Here is a 26,074-nt window from a genome sequence, read left to right as displayed (position 1 = left end):
CCTTGTCTGTCATGGAGCTCCCAGCTCCAGAATTCTAAGCACTTTTCTAGATTTCACAAACACAAAAACATCATTTACTCAACTGTGAAATGGCTCAGATAAAATATAAATAGAAAAATAGATAAAGGAAGTATGGAAAAACATTAACAATCAGAGAATCTGGATAATAAAGTAGTAGTTTCTTCAATATTTCTGTAATTTTTCTGTAATTTTAAAGTGAATTCGAAACAGAAGTTTAAAAAATCTTACTGAAAAGTTACAATCAACACTCTCCCAAGATGAAGTTGTAAGTTTAACATACACACAAAAAGAGATGAAATCTGGAACAAAGCGAGGGAAGAAGAAAGGGGGCGGGGAAGGGAAAGAGGAAACAAGGGAGGAAGAGCAGGGCAGGAAGAAAGGACAGACAGGATTACAGAACACAGGCTTTTGAAATCCTGAATAAAGTCCGATCACATGAATTTTGCTCACCTCATATAAATAAAATGATTGGGGGAAAAAGGGCTAATCAATTCTGTAGGGCACACGTGCTCTTCACCCACTGCAGGTGCAGAGAGCAACGTATGAGACCAAGGAGCCTGCTCCCATGGAGAAACACCCATCCAGACAGTCAGATGACTTCCAGGTGGCACAGGAAGTGCTACCCAGACAGTCTCCAGAGCCTGCACCCCCTCCCCTGCCATTTTTTCCCTAATGTTTTACCTTCCAGAATTTGATCCACCATTTTAAACGCTTCATTGATGTTACCATATTCCAGCTTCCTCTCTGGTTCAAAGAAGGATTTGTGCTGTATAGCTTCCTGCAAGGAGAACAGGAAAGTGAGGTGGCCGGGGAGAAAGACACAGTCCTCAGCAGTGGCCATGCTCGCTGGCGCATTGTCTGGGTCTGGGCAGCACTTCTTCTCCGCACCCCACGCACCATCCCCACAATCCCTGATGTGCCAAGAACCAGGCTGCAGACTGCCTGGTGAGCACATGTGAATGGGTGTCCATCAGGCCAAAGGAACCGAATGTACACAGATACAGCTCTGGGCTGTAGCTCATTTTTGGACAGATTCTCTTCATTCCCTAGTCCAGGCCACGAAATCCCAGGGTTCAGAGCCAGAGCTCTGGATCCAGACAAAATTACCTCATTCCTGCTACTAGATGTTTTGACTATGGGTCTATTATTTTACCTGTCTACGCCTCTTCTTTAAAGTGAAAATCACAGTGGTACACATGGTTGCAATAAGGTTGTGGTGAAGAGAAATGAAATTAGGCATTTAAAGAGCTGAGTCAGCATAGAGTAAACACTCGGAAAGTGCTGGCTGAAGACTCTCTAGTGACCATTGGTCACGGGGCTCTGCCTGTTACACCCACGCTTCTCCTTTGGGTAGATGAACAGTCCATCTGCCCAGCCCAGTGGAAGCCAGGATGTCCAGAACTGGCTGGAGGTACAGTCAGTTTTTATAAGCTCTGCTGGTATGACATTCATTCACTTAAACGAGATGAGGATACATAAAAAAGTTCATGAAAGAAGAGAATTAAAATATAGATTTATTTTGGTGGAAAAAAATCTGAACTCCAAGAAGTTCATGAAAAATGTATACCATGAAAAAGCATGAATAGATTTTCAAATATTTCTGCACCAAGATTTCTCTTTGGATTCCACTCTCCACTAACTTTTGGCAGCCTCCTTGTACACAGGCCCCTATGGACGTCCCAATGTCCAGTGTAGGAGTACAATGGGATACATAAGCAGGGATGGAACTGCACTCATCTAAGCTGACTTTTTAATTTACCAATTCTTGAAAATGTGTCTTTCTAGAATACATGTATTGGCTGGCAATGGTATGTGGCAGCCCTTGGCCAGCACTATCTGCCTTGGAGTTTTGTCTACTCATGAAACACCAGTGGGAGATCCTCTGAAATGTGGATCCCTTTCTTCACCCAGAGATGTCTAGAGCCAGTGTCACACTCTGTAGGGTATTCTGCCACGACCTTGCCATCTTTTCCTTTGAAAAAGTGGATTTATTGACTTGTTTTAACCACTGAGGAACCCAGGTTCTTTGTGACTTAAGGTCACTGAGTCTTTTAGTTTACTCTCCAGAATGAAGATAACAGCAGTTTTTACCCAGCAGGATAGCTGTGGGCACTGAATGAGTTTGTATGAAATTGATATAGGATCATGCATATTGGACAGCCAGCTCTGCACGAGGCTAAGCTCACCCTGCTGTTGATGCTGAACATAACCCTCGTGGGGAATGAATATATATATTTGTTTTCACCACAATAATGAGCCTGAGCTCTTGATCCAATATTTAAAAGTTTCTCCCCATCCAAACTAAATTCGCTATAAAAAGCATGAGCCAGATTAGATCTCAGTGATTGTGACAGAGACCTAATGCATTTTTTTGAAACCCCATTTCCCTGGATAACACAATTCCTATAGGAATCAATTCACATGATCTTTTGTAGTTGATGTTGTTAATCTAAGAATCATGCATTATGGGTTGAATGAAGCTGCTATGTTCTATAAATCTTGTTCTTAAAAAGTTCAATTTTTTTTTCAGCAGTACTTGATTTGGTAACTTTGTGCCAAATTATTGCTATTTCTTGGTCAGGAAAGCGCTAAAAGAATTGTACTGTGTAGGGAGTTGGACGCAATCTCTGCCATAAACTATAACTAAATAAACTGATTCACTGGGTTTACCTTGGAAAGCTCAGTCTCCGATAAAACATGAGGAATCTCTTCCACAAAGCCAAAGTTGGTCATTTGATGCTGATATTCTCTGGCTTACAATTAGGGATCTGCTGATGTGGGCAGGGGAGGTGGGGATATAGAGAAATCTATTTGCTTATCTGTTTGGAAGTTGGGAGGAAGGGATGGATAGATATTTAGCTACTAGTATAAGGTAAAGAATTACAAACAAAACATCAAATTATATAAATAATTTCTTAATGACAAGTAATTCTAACATCAAGTTGAAATTGGGGGAAGGGACATGTACAGCAAGCATAGGCAGTAGAAAACATCTGAATTAAAAGGTTCTAAGAAATAGAATGTTTGAAATTGAAACCAACTAGGAAAGTTTCAGACTCCTAATCACACTTTACCTCTAACTTAACTTCTGTATTTTTCTCTTCATTACAAGATCTTATTTTAACTTTAAACAACTAAGAAGATGTTTCATTTTCTGTTTGTTTTTCTTCTGAAACCAACTCCATGTTCCTAGGCACAAAGCAGAATGACAGGAAACAACATTCAAGACCAAGTTATGCTGGAGATACTGATCTTGGCCACGTCCATTTCCTCATTTTAGGCCCCAGGACATGCTGGCCACCAAGAGGACAACTTGTTTACTAGGTTGTATAAAGATAAAATTACATTCCCAGTGTACAAGAACCCTTTATGTTACTGAATTTAATCACTCAGTTTTCTTTCTTGACTTTCATTGTTTTATTACTTAGCAAGTGATCAAAACTAAAGAAACATGTGCAGAAAATCCTGTCACTTCATTGGGATGAGTTTTTTAAGTTTGCAATTCCTTCCTAAAAGTTAGAAAATATAATTCTCCAATTTATTTTAAGGTATTCAAATACCTGTAGGCATCACATGAACTATCTCATACTCATTTAAGATACAACTTATCTTAAATGACAGTTGCTTCATAGAACACTTTGCTTATCCTCTGGTTTACCAGAGGACCAACAAGAACCCGGGCAATGCTGAATACAGAGTTACAAGGCACATTCACTGGACACTGGACATCACTGGGTGAGCAGCCTGCATTCTTCACCTCCTCCTTTCCAAATGGTTCCAATTTCTGCGAGGTCTCTTCCACTTACCTATTGAGTCCTTGCTGTACTGAAATCCAACCCCTATCTCCAAGTGAGTAGTAACCATTAATTCATTAATTCAGAGATGTACATGTGACCTAAGTGGTCTAATAAGGCTACATCTGACTTGTGGCTGGAATGCTGGGGAAACAGACTTCCTTTTACCCAATGAACACAAAGAGGCCAGGTGGCTGTCATCTATGACCACAGGGCATACAGCTTGCAGTGCAGACAGCAGAGGTGAGGCGCAGATAGAAACCACTAGCTCTAAGAGGGGCCCTGCAACCTGAAACCCACTCTGAATGAGTTCTGACACCTGAGTCAAAAACATGTTAACTGATCGTTCTTCTTGTGGCTCTTGAATTGGCATAATCATATGAATCATTACCTGGATTGTTAGGATCACTGGCTCCAGGTCTTGATAGACAATCTTCACTCGCTTAGCAGCTTGTTTTGCCAGAACCTCAGATTCTGCAACCACGGCACAGATGAGTTGACCCACACACAATACCTACAGCACACAAAGACCTTGGCTGTCAGGGAGAGCTGGTACCAATCCCGTCCTTTCATGTTCCTCCCAGTTCATGGCTGGACATGCATAATAAAGGACCACTTCACATCTGTCTGTGACCATAATCACACAGTCAGACGTTGGATGAGGTTCACCTCTGTGCTGCATCATTGGCAGCAGCAGCTGCAGAGGGTAAGCATGATGCTGCCTTGGGGTCAGCAGACTCAAGCTCCAGGCTAGGCCTGGAGACCGCTTAGGGGCCAGCTGGCCTATAGGGTTCACTCCCAGGGTCTGACTCATGGCTGCCCTATCACAACCAGGGCCATTTATGGTGTTGGCTTTCATGAACATAGAGGACCAGGAAGTTGCAGCCCCTCTTAGCTGAAGGGAGGAAGGAAGAGGCCCGAGAAGAGAAGTTCTGGTGTGATACCACCACCGCATGGTTTGCCTTCAAGGGATGTGAGGCTTGCTTTTAACTGAGGACATGATGGTTTTTTAACCAGACAGCAAAAATGTAGTACCTCATTTTTTGCCAGAAACATCTCTGTGTGGAAGAAATTTGCATCCTGAAGGTGCTCAGCAGTCAAAACATCCACTACACCTGGCATGCTGAGGGCCTCTGATGGATCAATAGACCTAAATGATAACACACACCACAGGGTTCTTTAGAGCAGCCACACAGCCCAAGGACCATTGAGAGTGTGGCTAATTGTAAAATAAGACATGAGAGAGGCTAAGATAAACAAATACAAACAAAAAACACTCCAGTATTTCTTTAGCAAACAGGAAGAAATTCTTGAGATATTCAGGTTGTTATATGGAGGGAAAAATTATAGCAAATCCCACATTTTAATTCAATTTCGCCTCCAGTCTGTATTGGATATCACCAACAAGTAGCTTACCCTCTCAACACTGCACTTGTTATAATGTGACTGAGTTAGAGGAAGAGGTAGTCATTAATGCTGTTGGGTGAGAACTCAATCACTTACACAATCTTGGCATGAGCTCTTGAACTAGTTACAAAAACCATGAAGAGTTCTTGATCCACTACAGGCATGTCATCAATGTAGATGGCTTCCCCTGTGGCATGTTTAACACCAGACACATGCATGATGGGAGAGCCAACTGCGTCTCGAGGAAACTTCGTTGTGTCTATATCCTGTGTAGTAAACAACCAACACGCAATATTTATATTTCTATAGAGAAAGGAACAATCAAATTATGCATATCTCCCATAAGAATATAGCTATGTAATTTACACCCAAACTAGAATACTTTTGAGAATGGAGACAGTCATTGTTCACAATAAAAATGGACAATAGTAATCATTAGGCCAAGCAGAAGCAACTTGTGAAGGAGTTGAGTGCACCAAAGGATACGAAAACTTATCACAAGCCAGGAACACCTGAAGACCTTGAAACACCAAGTAGCACACTGAGTCCCAGTGCTATCTCTCCTTCCTGCCTCCCTTTGGCCACAAACAACAGAAGAGAGTTTCATTAGCCTCAATGCCATCTTTGCTGAGGTCAAAAAACCACTCTCATTGAGAAATGTTTCAAATGCTGTCTGTGCAGAAGATCAGCAGCTGCCGTGGTGACACATCATGGCCACAAGCATGCGCAAACTGAAGAGCTGCCGCCTTCTCCCATCCATGACACCTAAAATGTGTAAAACTCCAGTGCTGCGCTACCCTGGGTGGCCGTTTCCCTCACGTGGTCACCCTGCCATGTGGAAGCAGTCACAGGCTGTCGCCCACTACCCATCTCTGTTATTGCCTCCCCGCAATTCCTAGGTGCAACTGCTCTGGCCTGCTGTCTGTACTGGACCAGTGAATCTCACCTGGGAGCACTCCCAATAAAGCCTCTTTTAAGCTAAATTTAATTTTTTGTGGATTTTCTAGTTCTGAACCTGAACTCAAACCTTAAAATAACCGGGACAAGGAACAAATCACAATAATTCGATAACCAAAATTGAGATAAAAAGACATGTCTTTTTTTCATTTTTTAATATGATTACCTAATATCTCTAATGAAAACTCCCTTTGTATAAAAATTGTTAATGTTTTACTGGTTGCTCAAAACCATGTCAATTCCATAATGTTGCAAATTGCTGTTGATGTTATATTGGGACTCTTAATTGACTGGGATGATATTCTACCAGCTCTAACTTCGGACCAGAAATGGTCTCCCCAAGAAACTGTTCAACCCATCTGGACAATAAGTAGCTGGACTCTATGCTTGGTATACATTTGCAAGGAAAGAATCTTGATTGAATTTGAACTGTAACACTACATCAAGGTGGAGGAATCCACCAGGGTGGAGGGGCATGGGGAGGGATGGGGGGATTCCCAGAGCCTATGAAACTGTCACATAATGCAAAATAATTAATAAAAAAAATTGCTAATGTTTGTGTTTCTTTAAATGTTATCATCAAAATAATCTTTTAGTTTGTATATCAACATACAGTATTTTGCAGAAGACTATGATAAAATCATAATTTTTATGTCGCCACATAATATTTTATAGATGGTTATGATGCTATCAGCACTATCTTTATAGCAAACACTGAAGGTATGACTTCAACCAGCATGGCTTTCTCCTCTATTTTTGAGTGAAGAAATATGAGAAATAATTGGTGAAGATAGTTAACTTAAAAAATTCTCGTTGAGTGAAAACAAAGGGACCTTTGAGTTGCCAATCATTCCTGTAACTTTATCAGAGGTCACGAAATAAAATGTCTTGTTTCTGGTTCTGTAAGTACCTTAAATATGCTTTATCAACCTAAATATTGACTAAGCATATAAAATCACCCCTGGTGTTTCATATATAAGAATTGTTAGCTTTCCTTGTTGGATGAATACTGGGCGAAGATGGGAAAAAAGTTGAGACAAGACACAGGTCAAGCCCACAGACAAGGGCGAAGGCTGTAGCCGAGGAGCTATGGTTAAACAGAGATGGACAGTGGGATCCACAGTGCATTGTGTCAACTCAGAGTATGGGGAGCTGGGCTGAGGCCAGACTCCCAGAGGTTTTCTCTGGAAGAAAGGGGCAGACAGATCAGTCAGAGTGAGGGATGGAAATGTTACAAAAATGCCCCCTTCCCACCCCATCCACTGGGTCACCTCAAGATCTGGGTCAAAAGGGCTGATTTCTTTGAGATGAGCCTCACACCACCAGGCTACATTACACAGGAAGCCTGGAGGGAGTAAAGCATCAACAGAATACATGCAGATACAACGCCTCTGCTGAGAGCAAAAGGGAACCTGGAAGCCGAACTACTTCCAACTTAGCATTGCTGAAGGCATTTGGAGGATGGGAAAAAGCAAATGCTTCTGGATTCAATCAAGAAGATGTGCAAATTGAGAAAACCCTGTGAGTACATATCAACAACAAATGAGAATAGATATCTCATTTAAGCCATAGCTGGAGATTTTTCAGTTTCAAAGCTGTCCCTGGTTCAGCTATGACAGTGCTTTTGCCCTATGGAATCAAAGGGAAAGTCATCTGGGATCCTCCTGATTAACTGGCAGTGTTTTCTTTTCATGCAGATGATTTGCTTTCTTTTCCTTTCTGAACATTTGGATTTAAGTGAGCAAATCACAATGGAGGAAGAGAGCTACAGTTCTGATGGGGAATGTCATAACAGGAGCTGTGAAACAGAGAGAGCTTCAGGGGCCCGTGCTCAAGTAGCTCAGGAAGCGTCTTCACGCAAGGCCAGTCTATCTGAGGGATTTCAGAAAATGCACATCCTGCTGGAGACAGATCAGACTCTCCACAGGCAGACAGCAGGTCTAGGACACCAAGAGGGAAGGGTAGCATGGCAGGTGTACACTGAGGGTCCCTGTTCAGCATCACTTTATATTATTCGGAAAATGAAAAGAAACCTGTGATTTTCATAATATAAATGACAAGAAGTACATCATCAATCAAATTTTGGCTACAAATGATATGCAGGAAGTACAACGATTTTGGCAATTAACTTAGCACAAGATACATGTATGATATAATGCACTCAATTCTATTTCATTTAAAAGCATTAGTTGTTTTAATGTCTATTTTTAACTTAGCTGTAAACTTTCATTTTGTAGTTAGTACACTAAAATGCACAGAAAAAGGGTATATTGGCTAAGGCATCTGGGATCTTGTTGAGCTCATTATGATTTCATAGGAAACCAACGATTACCAAGAAAGATAGCTTAAAGTTGGCCCAGACTCCACTGATTAAATGAATATATTACCCCACAACTGTAGAGAGACAGGGAAAATTAGAAAAAAATTTACATATCAAGACTCAGGCATGAACAGGGACTCGAAGTGGCACCAATGCACACTCCATTGAGGCAGCTCCATTGACGTAGCTCACCATGTTCATGGCTATGACTACTTTGTTCCAGATCTCTTCTCCCTTGCTTTTGGGCAATCTAGCAGTGATTTAAAGTAGATGGTAAGACACACATAAGTTATATAGAAATACTGCACCATTTTATATGAGGGACTTGAGCAGCCACAGATTTTGCTCTCTACAGGAGGTTCTGGAGCCAAGCTGTGATGGAATCCTGATGGATTCAACTCTGAAATGTAACTTGCGGAAAATCTCGGAGAACGGAGGCTGAGGGAGAGAAGTGTCTCCACACTCAAAATACTCAGCAGCTCTTTTTAAAATGGGATTACTGCATGTTCCTCAGTCTCTAGGAGCTATGTCATCTGCTTTTCTGATAATGAAACCAAAGCAGCCCTTAGACCCTACATGGAAGGCAGCTTTAGCTGCGCTTAGACAGTCATGAGGGCAGCAGGCATGTGGCCACATCATCCACCTTGCTAGCCTCAGGCCATAGGAGAAAATGCATGGCCTTCAAGATCAAAGTGAACATTTTCTTCAAAATTACGACGGCTATATATTTTGAGTCACAATTACTCATTTCTGGGCCAAGTGCAGTAGCCTAGTGGCTAAAATCCCTTGCCTTGCACGTGTCAGTATTCCATATGGGCACCGGGATTCCATATGGGTGCCAATTCATGTCCTGGCAGCCCGCTTCCCATCCAACTCCCTGCTTGTGGCCTGAGAGGGTAGTACAGGATTGTCCAAAGCCTTGGACCCTGCACCCATGTGGGAGAGCCAGAAGAAGCTCCTGGCTCCTGGCTTCGGATCTGCTCAGCTCCGGCCATTGCGGTCATTTGGGGAGTGAATAATTGGATGGAAAATCTTCCTTTCTGTCTCTCCTCCTTTCTGTATATCTGACTTTTCAATAAAAATAAATACTTAATAAATTACTCATTTCTTTTGAAATCTTAATTTCACTAAAAGAGGTTGCGAGTTCACTAGAAGCGGAATTGGCATATGTAAAGCTTGATAATTTCCAAGCCCACGGGAATGCCCAGGCATAGGTACGATGGATAACCCAGGCTCTGAAACAACCATGCCACTGACCTGGTACTTCAAGGTACTGTGATTGTGTCTAGCTTGAAGATCTTCTAGAGCACTCTCATAGTTGTCTGCAAGGCTGGGATAGCGACCTGGATCCTGGAAAGTAAAACCATTGTAAAGATCCAAGATGATTTGTAATGTGCATAGTGCACTTGGAAGGCAGGCTAGCAAGGTGCTTAGCAAGCACCTCTTTTACCCTGACATCTAACAGTTGTTAGACACTCCCTATTCATAGCTCTGGAAGTTCAAATAGCTTATTTCCCTCAAGGACATGCACTCCAAAAGATACATAATCCTGCCCATCCCATGCAGAGCTAAATGAAGATGGCAGAGCTCTGACTTCCTCATCTCTGTTTTTCGTAATTCTCACACTGTCCTAAAACAAGTTGAGGATTTACAGACTGAAATAGTAAGCAGGTAGGAAGTACGGAAGTAAAACAAAAGGGAAGAGAACATCATACTTCAATTAGGAAAAAGTCAGAGCCTTTGAGAAGGAACCCACACATCTCCACTCTCATCCTCCTAGATGGCCGGGAAGCAAGGCACACCAGAGGTTTACCTCTGTCCAGCTCACAGATGCTAGCGCCCAAGACCCAGGAAGAACACTCTTTAGAATTGGGGGTGTTGCCATCGCCTATGTCTTTAAACAAGACTTTAAATAACGTACCTCATGGTTATTTTTATAATTGTACAGGAAACTAAGTTAACAAAGACTATTATTTTTAAGGGGGCAGAGTTTTAAGAAGATTTGGGATTTGAAGGCATAACTTTTAAATTGTGCCAGTTGGCTCAAAAAGAAATTGTTATCAGTTTGCTGTTAAACTGGGCTTAATTTTTGTTTCGGATTTCATGGTGCCAATATGACACCTGAAGAAGATTCAAAGCTCTCCTGCTCAAAAATTGGACACAACTTCTTCTGGTTTGTTCCCATCGATCGTGAGAAGATACCCTCAAAAACAAAGAGGAGAGAGGGCTTCTTGTCTCTCCTTTGAGGTGATCACACTCATGTCACATGGAGTGTTCTTGGCTCTGTCCTTGTTTGGTCATCTGGAGTTAACAAGGTCAATGAGGTTCCAGCTCTCTTTGGGTCTAGCTAATCTATTCAGAGAACTGATTTTAGTTGTGTCCTCTCTGGCCAACAATCTTGTGATTCTCACTGTCACCGGGCCACCAGCAGAAAAATGTCTAGGTTATTGCTAATGTTACTACAGTGATTACTGAGCAGCTCCTCTTAAGCAGTGGAGATGGTAGGAGGCCCCCTTGCTGTGATGCCCCAGTTCACCACAATCCTGTGTAGTGGCTACTGTCATAACCTTACAAGTCAGAGCAATGCAGCTGAACTTAGAGCAGAAAACAGAACATGTGAGTCTAAACTTCAGTAAGTAGAACACATGCTTTCCACAGGGAAAACACATTTAAGTCATTAGTAAATTCCTGAACATTATCTAGAAAAACAACAAGAAATGAAATAATTGAGTGCTGTTGAACAAAGTCCTACACAACTCTGTACTCTACTTGAAACTCAACTGCAAATCCAAACCCATCCACATACAGCCTGATGGGTGCCCAGAATATCCACATTGTCTCTAATCTGGCCCATCTTTCATAGTGTCCAACTATTTGGCAGGCGGTTGCTATCTCTGCTTTGGGCACCACCATAGCCATCACTGTCAGGAAGTAATGAATGATCAGCTCCATTTACCATCTTCTTCAAAATCTTGGACACTGCCAGGTAGAACTTGAAGAGGAAGCTGATCATGAGGGTCCTCTTGTACTCCACCTTCCCACCTGGAGCTGAGGCTGGAAGGGAGATTTCATCCAGAATCAACTTGCACGCTGTGTCCAATGTCTCTTCATTCCAGGGCCTGCAAGAGGCAAAAGAAAAGACCTCTAGCCTTATCCTACAATTTCAGCTAATGTGTAAAACAAATCACTATAATTCAATGTCAGAAGTAAGAGAATAAGCTCTGAAATCAGGCAACCAAAGTTCAGATTAGTCCACCATGCTCAAGTGTGTGATCCAGGTCTCACCACATCCTCATCATACGTAATAATAAGAAACCGCTTCTCAGTCAATGGGTGACAATGCCCAGGATTGACTTGTGCATCACTGGTACATTTCCTGCTTGCCAGGCTCTGTTTTAAACACATCATATGTATTCACTCACTTTATCCTTTTAACCACCCAGAGAGGTAGATGCAATTGCCATCTTTGACAGACAAGGGTACCAAGGTACTACAAAATTAAGTAGACTGACTGAGTAGGGGTTGAGCTAGGTTTGGGCCAATCTAGCTCACTCGAGTTTTAAAGTTCCTGCTTACGACCATCAGCTCTCTATTTCTTCTTTGTAAATGGCAACTGAGCAATGAGAAGTCTAGTAAATGTTCAGTAAATATTGCCTGCTAGTATTACCCATAGAAATAAATCAAGTAAGCAAATATACCTAGGAAGTAATTATAGAATAGATGCACAGAAATTGTAGCAAATTATTCACATTCATTGTAGCAAATTATTCCCTCGTAATAAAAAATGCAATTTGTACTGTTGGGAAATCATTTGTCTCTCTCTCTCTCTCTTCTCCTCTCCACCTGCCCGTGATATATGGATATAATCATGGACTACTTCTGTAATTCCCTGTCATTAAACAGAAAGCTACTATGCATTTTTATTCTCATAATTATATCTCATATGAAACGAACTGCTCCATTATCTGGAGTTTAAGGACATGGTACCTTACCTTCCAATGAGTTTCTGGCATGAATTCTTGGCACAGACGACAGTTGGACCAACACCACCATACAAAATGGCCAACTCTCTAATGATGCCATCCCCTTCACCAAAAAAGACTCTCATTCCAGAATTGACAATTGCTAGAGCATTCTGTTTCCGCTGGGCTTGTCGGAAGGCCAACACAAATTCCCACTGAAAGAAAATGTTACATAGCACAGGTGTCCACCTCAGGAGTCCTGTATTAGAGTTCTACCATGCAATATTTTAAAGGTTAACTATATATGGACATAAGGTCTTTAAACTTTGAGCTGATAAGTTTAATTATTCTTATTTGTAATCTACATTAAATGAGTAGATTTCACATTTTTCAGGATACAGATTTAGAAGCATATGGATTATACCATTTCCTTTCCCACTCCTCCCTGCTTTTCTCCTGCCTTATTCATTTTCCCAAATTATTACAGTAACATATTCATTTACATCATGGTAACAAACTAAACTTTCTAATATTTAAAGATATCATGACATTACAAGTAGAAGAGAAAAAATAAAATTACATATAATAAAAGTAAATTAAAATTTATGGCAGCGCAATGCACAGTGGCTGAGTTGTGGAATCAGCCCAGATGTCCACTGAGTGATGACTAAGTAAAGAAACTGTGGTACATATACACTATGGAATATTACTCACTCAGCTATGAAGACTGAAATCATGGTTGGCAACAAAATGGACCCAACTGGAAACCATTAAATGTAATGAAATAATTCAGTCTCAAAACATCAATTTCATGTGATCTTCCTGATCTGTGAGCACCAAAAAGCCTGCATTCTCTATAAGTTTGATTAGCATACTGGGAATTAACTGCTGTGCATAGCAAGCGTTTACACTCATGGGTCCTTAAAGTGCTTACAATGAGGTCATTAACGTGAGGCTTGGTGCAACATTGCTGGATTTCTGGATATGAACATGTGCAGGGAGCAACAGGCAAAGACACAGGAAGATGGCAGGCAGCTATAAGTGAAGTTCAGAGACCTCAGAAGAAATCAATGGTACTTTTACCTCAATGTCAAACTTGTAGCCTCAGGAGTTTCTAAGAGAAGAAAAACACCTCTGTTGTTTCAGCCACTCAGTGTGCGGTTCTTTGCTATGGCAGCCCTTACATACTCACCCTCCTCTAAGACAGGATTGATGACTACCATTTTACACATGAGAAATCCAAGATTTGATGCAATTTGGTAATTAGATTATACGTTGAAATGAGGACTCTAAGCTGAGTTTATGAGAATCCAAACCCCTGTTTTTCCATTAAGATTTATTGTAAATGTGTTTTTAAAGTCTATTTCAAATCTAAAGATATAGGAGTGATATATATTCTTCACATCTTATTTAAGGGGAACTATGGGGCAAAGAATTTTTGAAAATCTGTTAGAGGCTGATATAGTAGCACCGCAGGTTAAGTGGCCACCTGAAATGTGGGTGTTCCATATGAGTGATAACTTCTGCTCCAGCTCCCTATTAACACACCTGGGAAAGCAGCAGAACATGGCTTCAGTACTACTCAGATGAGCGACCTGGGTGAATTTCTGGAATCCTGGCTTTGGATTGTTCCAGCCCTGGCCATTGGGAAGTGAACAAGTAGATGGAAATTTCTCTAATTTTGCTTTTCAAATAACATTCTAAAAAAAAACTTTAAAAAGCTGTTCAAAAATAACTTTAGAGTTTGGAGTGGAGCAAAGGGAGAGAGAGAGCTGAAGGAAGAGGGAGGGAGAAAGACAACAGAGATCTTTGTGTCATGATTCTAGGAACAATACACGCAGTGTAACACTAGTAGAAGGTTTATTCACAAACACTCTTAAATAATGATCCCATGCTGCTTCCTGAAGCTGAGGCTCTATCTCCCTAGCAAACAATCAACCCTTGTTCCAAACCCACAAAAATAAACAAACTATAAGCTGACATGTAAAACCAGGAAACTGAAAAGAAAATATTACCTTCCTGGAGTAGGGAATGTTCACTGAGATCAAGATTTCTTGAGGTTTAAGATCGGCATTGGGACGCTTACTGAGAAACTGTTCATCTAAAGCAATCTGGCGTTTTCCTTCTGTGGAAAGAAATGGCATTGTCCCTGGAATCTTTGGTACATGAAACACGCTTCCAACTCCAAAAATAACTCCATCAAATATTTGAGGAAGCTGGTTGTTTGGGGCAAGAAGTGCTCTTCCAATGCTGAGCCAATCTTTTACTATATCATAGCATTCTCACTGCACTTGTTCTGGTCTGAGCCTCAACTTTTCTGGCCTTTGATTTGTTTACTGATACAAGTGTTCAGCAGAGTGGCCCAGAGTTCCAGGACAAGGGCCTCAGTGGTCCGCTTCTGAATGGCACAATTTACTGAGAGTTTTATACCTTGGGAATATTATATCTTTTGATTTCTTGATCAACTCAATCAACAAATATTTGTTGCTTATAACCAGAAATCCTTAGAGGTACATTAGTGAATAAGTAAGCTGCCTTTAATAATTTACATATTACTGAAGAACTTTTTATGTATTTTTTCAGTATCTAGAGAACTTCAGTTCTTCAATCAATATATTGGCAGGAGTAACGTTCTAAAGTTATAACAAGCGGACAGGTGTCATGGCACCACAAGGTGAAGCTGGTACTTGGGATGCCAGTACCCTAGGCCAGATGCCAGTTTCAGCCCTAGCTGCTCCTCTTCCAACCCAACTTCCCACTGCTGTGTTTGGGAAGGCAGTGGAAGATGGACAAGTACTTGGACCACATGGCAGGCCCAGATATATTTCCTGGCTTCTGGCTTTGACTTGGACTGGCCCTGGCCAATGTCATTATTTGGGAAAGTAAACTGGAAGGGGGCCTGGCGGCATGGCCTAGCAGCTAAAAGTCCTCGCCTTGAAAGCCCCGGGATCCCATATGGGCGCCGGTTCTAATCCCGGCAGCTCCACTTTCCATCCAGCTCCCTGCTTGTGGCCTGGGAAAGCAGTCGAGGACGGCCCAATGCATTGGGACCTTGCACCCGCGTGGGAGACCCGGAAGAGGTTTTTGGTTCCCAGCTTCGGATCAGCGCGCACCGGCCCGTTGCGGCTCACTTGTGGAGTGAATCATCGGACGGAAGATCTTCCTCTCTGTCTCTCCTCCTCTGTGTATATCTGGCTGTAATAAAATGAATAAATCTTAAAAAAAAAAAAAAGAAAGTAAACTGGAAGAAGGAAGATTTTCTCTTTCTCTCCTCCTGTGACTCTTCCTAGGCCCCCTTTCTCCATCTCTGTCACTATGACTGCTAAACAAACAAATAAACATCTTTTATAAATACTATTAGCAAGATTATTTGGGGATAAAAGCTAGGAAGCTTTTGCTATGTATTGTACATCAGAAAAACTTTCTCACAGTCCGACTTTACAAAGGGATGACTGAAAATTTAAATCTCTTATAAGATAACTTGGTGGCTTAGACCATATGAGCAATAGTACTTAACAACATAGAAAAACAACTGCTGAGCAAGTCGGAATACGAGGAAATAAAAAATCCTGGATATAAAAATGAAAATCAAGTAAGTACATACATCATAAGGCCCTCTCATTGTTCAACCAAAAACCATCTACAGGCTTCCAGGATGTGGGAGCCACCATACGCCTGTGCCACCTGGAGGATATCCTCAACAAAGGGGTTCAGTAGTGCTCAGTAACTTACAGCTGTCTCCAATAATTCGGTCACATCTAGATGTTAACCAACACAAGCTTTTCCAATATAAGGTCACCAGGATGGGAGGGTATTTATAATAATATCTCAGAGCCAATTGATCTCATGGAGCTGTACCTATGGAATGCATAAAATTTGTTCTCTTTGGGCCCAGTGCAACAGTCTAGTGGTTAAATCCTTGCCTTGCATCCGCTGGAATCCCACATGGGCACCAGTTCATGTCCTGGCAGCTCTACTTCCCATTCAGTTCCCTGCCTGTGGCTTGGGAGGGCAGTGAAAGCCAACCCAAAGCCTCAGGAACCTGTACCCACATGGGAGACCCAGAAGAGGTTCCAAGCTCCTGGCTCCTGGCTTCAGATCAGTTCAGCTTTGGCCATTGCAGCCACTTGGGGAGTGAACCAGTGGACAAAAGATCTTTCTCTCTGAATCTTCTTCTTTCTGCATATCTGCCTCTCCAATGAAAAAATAAAACAAAAAAATGGGTTCTCTTATATTAATAAAAATTTGAAACATTAAAGTAAATAACCAGCAAATTGACCAGTTTTTCAGTCTCCAGAAAGGCGAAGAGAATTGTTAATAATTTTAGGAATGTCACTTTCAAAACTGAATTTCCTGTCTTCCTTCCCAAACAGAACAAGGAGTGAAAGGAGGAAGTCTGATCATCTCTAAGTAGGCATTGTCACTGACCTTTGGACAGCAAGTTGAGGGTGCAGTTCCCCAGGGCCAGCAGGGGGTTCAGGTCTGAATCCAGATGCCTGCTGACAATGTGGCCCCCTAAGGACTGAAACGAAGAGTTGTTTTCACTTTGATATGTAATTATAAAAACACAAATTATTAAAAAAAATAGGCAGTAAACAAAGTTCTGAAGAGCTACTCTTTCTGTCTATCCCAAAAGAATGGGAATGCCAATGATCCAGCAGCAGAGTTGAATTCTGCACATCAGAATTAAACCATCATCAATACGTACTGCCATGTTCCTGATCTGGGAGCCGGCCAAGGTTCTTAAATGCTTCAGGAGAGCACGATATATCTGAGTGTTTTCCTCTGGGAGCTTCTGAACCACATCAGCCAAGATGTCTTTCACTTGGGCCAGACTGAGGCCAGCACCCAGGGTCAGCCCTAGAATAAAGCAATTGTTATCACCGCTCATCTGAAAGTGTAGGTCAGATCAATCTACAGACATGGGATCTTCTGAATACATGCTGCATTGCTTATTGATAGCGGTGGTGCTGGTAATGAAAATGGTGATGGTGTTGGTGTTGACAAAGGTGGTGCTGGAGGCGGTAGTGGTGGATGTGACGGTGCAGGTGGGAGATGTAGTGATGGTACACGAAGTAGCGAAGGTGGTGGTAAAGGAGGTGATGGAAGCTAAATTCTTTAAACACTCATTCTATCAAGTATTAAGCATCCTTTTCATCCTTGCTATTAAGCCAACTCCCTTTATAGGGCAGGCATTTGACCTAGTGATCAGATGCTTCTTGGGCTACCCACATCCTACAATGGAGTGGCTGGATTCAAGTTCCAACTCCGCTTCCAGTTCCAGCTCTTTGTTAATGTGTGCCCTTGGAAATACGAGTGGTGGCTCAGGTAGTTGGGCCCTGGATCCAGCATTGTGGTGTAATGTGTAAACCACTGCCTGCAGAACCGACATTCCATATGGGCATCAGTTTGAGTCCCATATGGGTGTCAACTCCATTTCTGATATAGCTCCCTGAGAAAAAGTTATTCAGAAAAATCTGAATATTCAGATAGCTAGATTCTTATATAACATTAGAGAAGTTTTTTCCCATGTGCTGCTCTGAAAAGTTATCACTATTTCCAAAAAAACCTTTAATTTATTTGCCAGGAAAAGACAAAGGAAAGGGAGAGAGCTAAGATGAGGGCAAAGGTAAACTCATCTGTTTATTCATTTTCCCCCAATGTTCACAGTGGCTGGGGCTGGGCCAGCTGAAGTTGGGAGGTAGAATACAACCCAGATCTCATGTCAAGGAAGGGACAAAACTACTGAAGCTATCATTGCTGCCTCCCAATGTATCCAGAAGCAAAAAGTTGAAGATTGAAGCCTTAGCCAAGAATCAAACACAGGTATTCCAGTATGGGACGGGAGCATCTTAACCACTAGGCTAAATGTCCACTCCAGTTACTATTCTTACATGAGACTCTGTATGTACATGATAATTGGAAAGAATTCTTTTTCTACTTATTGGCTAGACAAGGTAAATGAATTGAAAACAAATGCCTTAAGAACTCACCATCGTGGGCATGGCTAACAACATTCAATTCTTCAATTCTGTCAGGAGAAATTATAACTGGGTGAAAAATGCCTTTAAATTTCATTCCAGGCCCTAGAGAATTAGAAAAAGATAAAATTAGGATAAAAGATTTGTCATTACAATTAGTATCCTTAAATGTATATAAAATTATATGTCTCTATTGTTCTAGAGAGCAGCAGATCACATACAGATATATGATGGCTGGATTTTCATTAAAACTCTTTGAAATTACTAACCTTAGAACCTGGGCCACCTGGCACATTCAAATTCTCTTTGAAAAGACTCTCTGAGTGCACCTCAAAGAAGTGGCAGTCAAACTGAGCCAACTTGGGACTCATCAGGACGACACTTCAAATGTAACGGAAGTAAAACATGCCCACTTAGACACCGCAAAGAGAGGAAACAGCAATTTCAAATGTGAGGCCCAGTTCTATCCCCAGCCACCTGGGAACACAGGACATTCGTCTCGGCTGCTAGTTTGCTGTGGAGTGTAACACTTGAGTCAGAGGGATTTATTAAGCTCTTGAACAACACTGGAGAAGTAGCATCCAAAAACTATTCCTGACTTGCTTTTCCTGAAAACACAGAAAACATTTTTCCTTCAAGCTCTTTTCCTCAGTTTCCTCCTATTTCCCTGGGGTTCTACATACCTACAGAGGTGTTCCCCATGATAATAGGAGCTTGTGGGTACTTGGATTTGGCTTCCAGAAGGTCCTTCAAGGTCACTGGGGAAATCCACGTCACTCTTTCGCCAACAAAAACCCTGGTCTTTTGGAGTGGCTTCTCATCCATTCTCTAATGAAAAAGCAACAGAGATGTCATGACATCACCACCTGTTTCTATTCTTTATTGTAGGGACAGAAAATGGCAACACAAATATTCTTTAAAAAAAAAAAAGGAAAGAAAAGAAAAAAGAAATGAAAGTGACCTAAAAAGTACTACTCTACCAGGAATCAGAGTTGAGGATAAAAATATGATAGTGTTTGCTCCTCTGGAGACTACTTCATCTCTCTCTTTCACAGGAGTTCATTTTAATGTATACAAACACACTGACACGCTTGATGAAGTAGTATCACTTTTACATAATAACACAGGAGAGTGGAATTAGAAAGCACGCCTACTCCTGCATGTGCTGGGATTCCATGACTTTGCACAGACACAAGAAGCTGCCCCTGACAGCTCAGCTGTCTCCTGGTGCTGACCGTACCCTCGTTCTTCCACCTTCTCAGTCTAAACCACTTAGATCTTGAGAGAGGATAACTGGCAGGCATGTCCTACTTAGCAATTAGCTTGTGGAGAATTCACATGGGAATCACTGATTTTATCACAAACTTCTCTAAGAGGACCTTCACGTTGCCTTCCTTACCATGAGCTCAGGTGGAAATATCAGTTCCTGGGTTGGATCCAACGGCAGAAAATCTCCTTCCGGGAGGAGGTCTGAAGTTATCTTAAAAAGAGAAAGTATCAGAAGTTAGCACCGACAAGTAAGCCCAAGCACTTACAATCCCCCATGGAAAGGGGTCCAGAGAAGCTAGGGTTGCAGTCAGATGTGCAACGAACAGATGAATGCGTCAGTGGTCAGCTAGGATCCCGGAGCAGCCAATCAGGGGCTGGCCCACAGACGCAGTAACCAGGAGCTCAATGCAGGTGTGGCAGGCTTCTGAGCCACTCTCCACACACTGCACACTCTCCTAAAAGTCTGGGCCAATAGGGGAGACTTCAATCAGCAGCACCTGGTGCAGCTGAATGAGGCTGGCTCTCTGCACTGCCCACCTCCTATCGCCAGCCCTGCCTGGCTTCCCTTTCCTTGACATTATCATTTTGCTCCTGGTCCTTATAAAAGAGAGAGAGAGAGAGCTGAAAGTAGAAAGTAAGAGACGGTAGGGATCAATGTGTATTCTCTTCTGCAGATGGATGTACAACAATGGGACTACCATCTGGAAGTTCATAGCTGCCAGTAGATTCCTGACTTATTCGAGATGGAGTGACAATGGGAGATGGATTATTTTGACACAATTCAAATTAGCCAATTTGGGTAGCCATTCATTCTTCCTAAGAGTAAGTTGGCTTCTTTATATGTCATGAGAAAACCTTTTAACAACTTTTCATTTCACTAACCTTATCTTCCTCCTTATCTTCCGGTATTCCATTTATTCCTTGATCCAAACAGCAAAACCCATTTTCTTTATTTTGACAGCAGTTAGAAGCCTAATGAGTGAAAAAACAAACATCACGAATCTATTGCTGACTCTACTGAAATATAGTAGAGAATCAGTATTACTAGAAAGCATGAAACAGTCACCAGGGTTTAAACATATCTAAACTAACACTAATTAAAAATGCACTTGTAAGAAACATTGAGAAGCAGCAATTACTAAATAAATTAAAATCCCTGAAGATCTTGGAACTGAGGCTGGCATATGGCAATACATACTAAATGTTAATAGAAACTAAATGTTTACATGTAATACTCTACATTTTATAAGCACAACAACTCACAATGAACCTCATATCCCTCACTAAGTTTTTCTCTAAATGGTCTCTTCCGAATCTTATCATCTGTAAAGGACAGTTCAAATCCTAAAGCTATCCCTGAGCTACTACAGTTCTCAGATCCTTGTCTTCCTTTAAACTATTCCCACATCACAAAATTTATATTAAACTGTTGTTAATATGAATATAAGGTAAAATAATACTTAATATTGTAATTAACAAGTTTCATTTTCATTATTCTGCTTTTGTTTCATGATGTGCTGATTTGATGGCTTATCTCTTATACTTGCAGTGGCAGCACCCCACATCGGAGAACCTTCAGGAGTTGGTTGTTCCACTTCCAGCCCAGCTTCAGCAGCCCAAGTACTTGGGTCTTTACCCATTTGTGTGGGAGACAGAGATGGAGTTCTTGGCTCCTGGCTTTGGCCAGTCCCAGCTCCAGCTGTTGCAGCCATTTGGGTAATAAACCAGCAAATGGAAGACACATTCTCTCTCCTCTCTCTCTGTCTCTGTCTCTCTCTCCATCACTCTGATTTTCAAATAAACAAATACATAAATAATTTTTTTTTTAAAAAGGCGGAATAGCAAACAGGAAGTTGTGCTACATTGCAACCATGTATATGCACAGCACATGTGCAGAGAGGGCTGCAAGAGGTACTGGTGAGATCCATACAAACAGGACAAGAAGGAACACTTGCAAATGATGACTTGTTACCAACAGTTAAATACTTAGGGCTCATTGGGGGATTACCACTGGAGCTTAAAGAATGGAAGGTAAGTGTCTTGGATACAATCAAGCAGGAAACCACAGCTAGAGAGCTTGAGATAAGCAGCAGTCCTGTATTAGGGGCGAAGGTTATTTTCCTAACTGTATCTGTCAATCCCTATTTTGTTTCACTGGAGAAAAAGTATAGTCAACCACATGATCCCTTCTACTTACATTACAGAAAGTCTTGCATGCATCAAGTATTGGCCTGTATCCAGTACAACGGCACAGATTACCTGGGGGAAAAAAAAACCTAGCTTGTTAACCAAGCAACCTAGATAGACACAGTCTGCCAAAGTTATGATGGGGATAAAATACCTCTTAGAAGGAATCTGGGGCATTTCAGTCTAATTTACAAAGTCATGTATTTTTTCATCAGCAACTTGGACTATTCAATTGAGTCTTGAGGCATATTTTAAAACCCAGCCGTTGGCACTTCCTTTTTGTAACTAGTTTTATGCCCTCTGCATGTGACAGATAAATAACATAATGATTCCAAGCCAAAAACTTCCTCTACAGTCACATTTAAAAGCTAAACTTTATTTTTTTAAAAAAAAAGTACTTTCTGGAAGTATTATTGACAGTAAAAAGCTATACATACTTAATATATACAATTTGATGGGTTCAGGGAGAGGTATATTCCCTTGAAGTCATCTCCCTAGTCAATGCCATCCATATTCATGACCTCTAAAAATTTTCTCCTGCCATTTATTTATTTCAATTATTCATTTATTCCTTTAGTTAAAATACTTAACTGAAGATGCATACTCTCAGCAAATGTTGAAGTATACAATACAGTCCTCACCACTGCAGGCACTACCCTGTACTACTGATCCCCAGCACCCCTTCTTCTGGTGGAGCCAAACTGGGGACCCTTTGACCAACAGTTCCTCATTTCTCCCTTCCCTGGCCTTTGGCAAGCACTGTGGAACTCTCTGCTTCTGCAAGTGTGACTGCTTCCAGTGGGATCATGCTGCTTGTGCTCTCCCATCTCACCTAGTTGACATCTTTCAGATTCACCCATGTTGTTACAAATGGGGGGAAAAGACTTTATTGTTAATACTTACTGTGGCAGCCATCGATTTATTGCAAGAGAGAGAAGGAGAAACAGAAGGTTAAACTTCATTTGACAGATAAGAAGCACCACATAGCAGCAAAAGTAGTTACGACACCTCAGAAGCAGTCGAGAACGCAAGCAGTTTTTCCTAAGTCCTGAAGCCAGTGTTTCTCTCACAGGGATTCCATACACTTCTTTGATCCCCAAATCAGAGGTCTTAATGAAAAACAAAGCCACTGAGACAAGCTCACTGAGGATGGGTCCCAGGATACCCTTTCAGTACTCTAAATGTTGTCACTTGTTCACAACAGAAGTAGCTGCGAAAGCATATGCACACTGGGGCCTAAGAGAAACCAGGTGGAGGACAGCTGGTAAGCTATACCCCTACATTCATTTGCTCACCTTCCCCTTGGACACTTCTGCACAGGAAGTGCACATATGAACTTTAGGTTCATGTTTTCTAGCACAGAAGTAAAATCTTCAAGAGGCAAGAGGCAAACACAAATGAAACAGGGAGAGTTTCACCAGAAATAGGACATAAAATCCTGCTAGGTTTTAAACAGCTTGGAATCTTGTTAATGAAAGGCCTGCACATTGCCATGCATACACAGTCTTTGGGTAAGGTCAGCAATATGAAACCAGCAACACCAAATGACTTCAGTTTCTTTGCCTTTATGCTGTATTCATCAACAGCTCTGCAACACTTAATGGCAGTCCTAGCACGTACCCAATTAGAGAACATGTAGCAAGAAATGTGTAGCTGCAACCAATCCCTTCTCAAGAGCAAATGAATAACCTGGCTAAAAACAAGCAAATGATGAAAAAGAAAAGAAGGAGATTTAAAGATTAAAATAAATGCAAGAAATAAAATATACCAGTCAAATGCAATGTGTGTATTGGGTTTGAATCCCTATTAGATAACCATATTAGACTGAACAAACTCATCCACTTCTTGGTAGCATAACAGATTAAATAACTTTATAAAATGGGGTTATGACACTACTTATCATATTTGCAAGGTTTTGTGATGTTAGATAAGACATTTTGAATAGCATTTACTACATTGTGTGGTACAGGGGAGATGTCCAACAATAACTGTTGCGATTGTCATCACCATAATTAAAAAATAAATACACAAGGATGGGCAGCTATCCTAGTGATTAGATGTCAAATAAGATATTCATGTCCCACATAAGAAATCCTGGTTCAATACCTACCGCTGGCTCCTTTTTTTAAGACTTATTTGTTTTTATTATACAGGTAGGTTTACAGAGAGAAGGAAAAACAGAAAGATATTCTGTCCACTGCTTCACTCCCTAAGTGGGTGCAACAGCTAGAGTTGAGCCAATCTGAAACCAGGAGCCAGGAACTTGTTCTGGGTCTCCCAGATAGGTGCAGGGTCCCAAAACTTTGGCCATCCTCCACTGCTTCCCTAGGCCAAAATCAGGGAGCTGGATGGGAAGTAAGTAGCCAGGACACTAACTGGCACTCATATGGGATCCTGGTGTATGCAAAGTGAGAATTTAGCCACTGAGCCATTGCAGCAGGTACACCCCTGGCTCTTGATTCCAGCTCCTTGCTAACACAGATGCTGTGAGGTAGTAGAAATGGATCAAGTAATTGCTCCTACCACTCAGATGGAAAAGCTGGATTGAATTCCCAGCCTGGGGCTTTGGCTCCCAGCCTGGGGCCTTGTGGACATTTGGGGAAGTAAACCGGCAGATAGGTAGGTGGGAGTGATTCATTCTCTCTCTCTCTTTCTCTCTCTTTGCCTCTCAAATAGAATACATAAATAAGTGTGTGTGTGTGCACGCACACACACAACTTACCACCAAGGGCATCCGTTAGCTGATCCAGGCTGGGCTCTGGATGGTTCCTGAGCAGTGTGTACATAGACATCACCATTCCAGGGGTGCAGAAGCCACACTGGGTGCCATGGTACTTGGCGATCCTCTCCTGGAAGCACAGAGGTTGAATAGGCAGACTCCTGGATCCCACTCAAACCCACTGCATCAGAACCTGTGTTTCAGCCAGAACCCCAGGAGGACTCGTGTGCACATGAAAGCTGGAGATGAAGCCTTCTCTGCCCAGATGCTTACCGTGCACAAATGTCCTCCACTTTTGAGCCCCACTGGAGGCAGAGACTTTTGGCCTTTGGAATCACCAGGGGAGCTTAAAAATTCCCAGGCCCAAGCAATATTCTAGACAAACACCCCCAGAATTATTGGGAGTGAGATAGAGGCATATGTCTTTTCAAGATTCTGGGATGGTTTCAACATGCAGTCAACACTATGAATCCTTGAGAAAAGGGAATACCTCCAGAGAAATGAACTAAATTATGCAAGTTGAGAAACGAAGCTTTAAAATGTCCAAGCAATCCTGAGTATCGTTTACCTATCTGGTCCCTTTATGCTCCAGCTCACAACAATTTACAAAGTTCCACTGTTCATCCAAATCAACAAGGAACTCTTGTGTTTACTTGCCCATGTGATTTTTCCCTTAGCAATTTCTCTTGGGAGTGCAGCTCCAAGGACAAGCACATTTTGGAAGCTGTCTTCTGAGGACATTGTAACCATGAGAGCTCAGTATCAGTTAGCAAATGAAAGGGTAATGTATGCTGTGGACAGCTGAGTGTCTTAAAGGTCTGCTGGCACATTTCTGTTCCTCTAGGACCGGGCATTGAGGCTTCACAGAAAGCAAACAGAACCCAACATACTCTCCAGTCTACAGAATACATAGCTGGGCTGTTTGCTATGTTCCTCCTCTGTTTCCCTCTTCCGTCCTCTCTCTCAAAGTGATCCTCATTAACTTGGACTAACGCAAATAGGTAGCAAGGACATTTTTTGTAGGGAGTGGATACAGGATTTGAACAGGTGAGGAGTCTGAACACACTTTTTTGCTTCAGGCAAAAGTTCTAGCAAAGCATAGCTTTGGGAGAGAAGCCTCTGAATACCTTGACAATTCCTACCCTCCTAGGAGTAAACTCAAGGTTTAGTAAGTAATCTTCTTGGTGGCTGAGATTTTCATTCAGTTTCAAAATTGTGTCATTCTCCACTGTGTGAAAAAAATAAGAAAAAAATTCCTTCATGGCATACAACTTTTATTTCTTTATGAGTTTGGAAGATGTAAGACAGATAGGTCCTTCTAATCACATCAGAATAGAGGCAGCAGTGATGTTAAGGCTTTCTTCAAGAAGACAAAGTCAAAAGCATCTTCCCCAGAAATTAGTGACTAAACCCCCACACATCCCACTACATCAGTCCTATCTATTAACAGTGACCAG

General features: G+C 41.7%; 1 protein-coding gene across 1 annotated transcript in view; it reads right to left on the bottom strand.

The window, feature by feature from the left end:
- Nucleotides 1-26,074, bottom strand: part of AOX1 (aldehyde oxidase 1) — a 64,849-nt gene that overhangs the window by 26,666 nt on the left and 12,109 nt on the right. Inside the window, 16 exon segments of the mRNA NM_001279815.1 lie at nt 703-799; nt 4,207-4,329; nt 4,851-4,965; nt 5,319-5,488; nt 9,757-9,849; nt 11,456-11,618; nt 12,492-12,676; nt 14,477-14,586; nt 16,890-16,983; nt 17,170-17,321; nt 18,455-18,547; nt 19,126-19,270; nt 19,842-19,922; nt 20,594-20,683; nt 21,909-21,970; nt 24,621-24,747. Coding sequence (NP_001266744.1) covers nt 703-799; nt 4,207-4,329; nt 4,851-4,965; nt 5,319-5,488; nt 9,757-9,849; nt 11,456-11,618; nt 12,492-12,676; nt 14,477-14,586; nt 16,890-16,983; nt 17,170-17,321; nt 18,455-18,547; nt 19,126-19,270; nt 19,842-19,922; nt 20,594-20,683; nt 21,909-21,970; nt 24,621-24,747 — 1,900 coding nt within the window.

Source organism: Ochotona princeps, chromosome 5 (genome assembly GCF_030435755.1).
Source record: "Ochotona princeps isolate mOchPri1 chromosome 5, mOchPri1.hap1, whole genome shotgun sequence".
NCBI lineage: Eukaryota > Metazoa > Chordata > Mammalia > Lagomorpha > Ochotonidae > Ochotona > Ochotona princeps.
The sequence above is the reverse complement of the archived record's forward strand: the minus strand, read 5'-3'. Positions and strand labels throughout refer to the sequence as shown.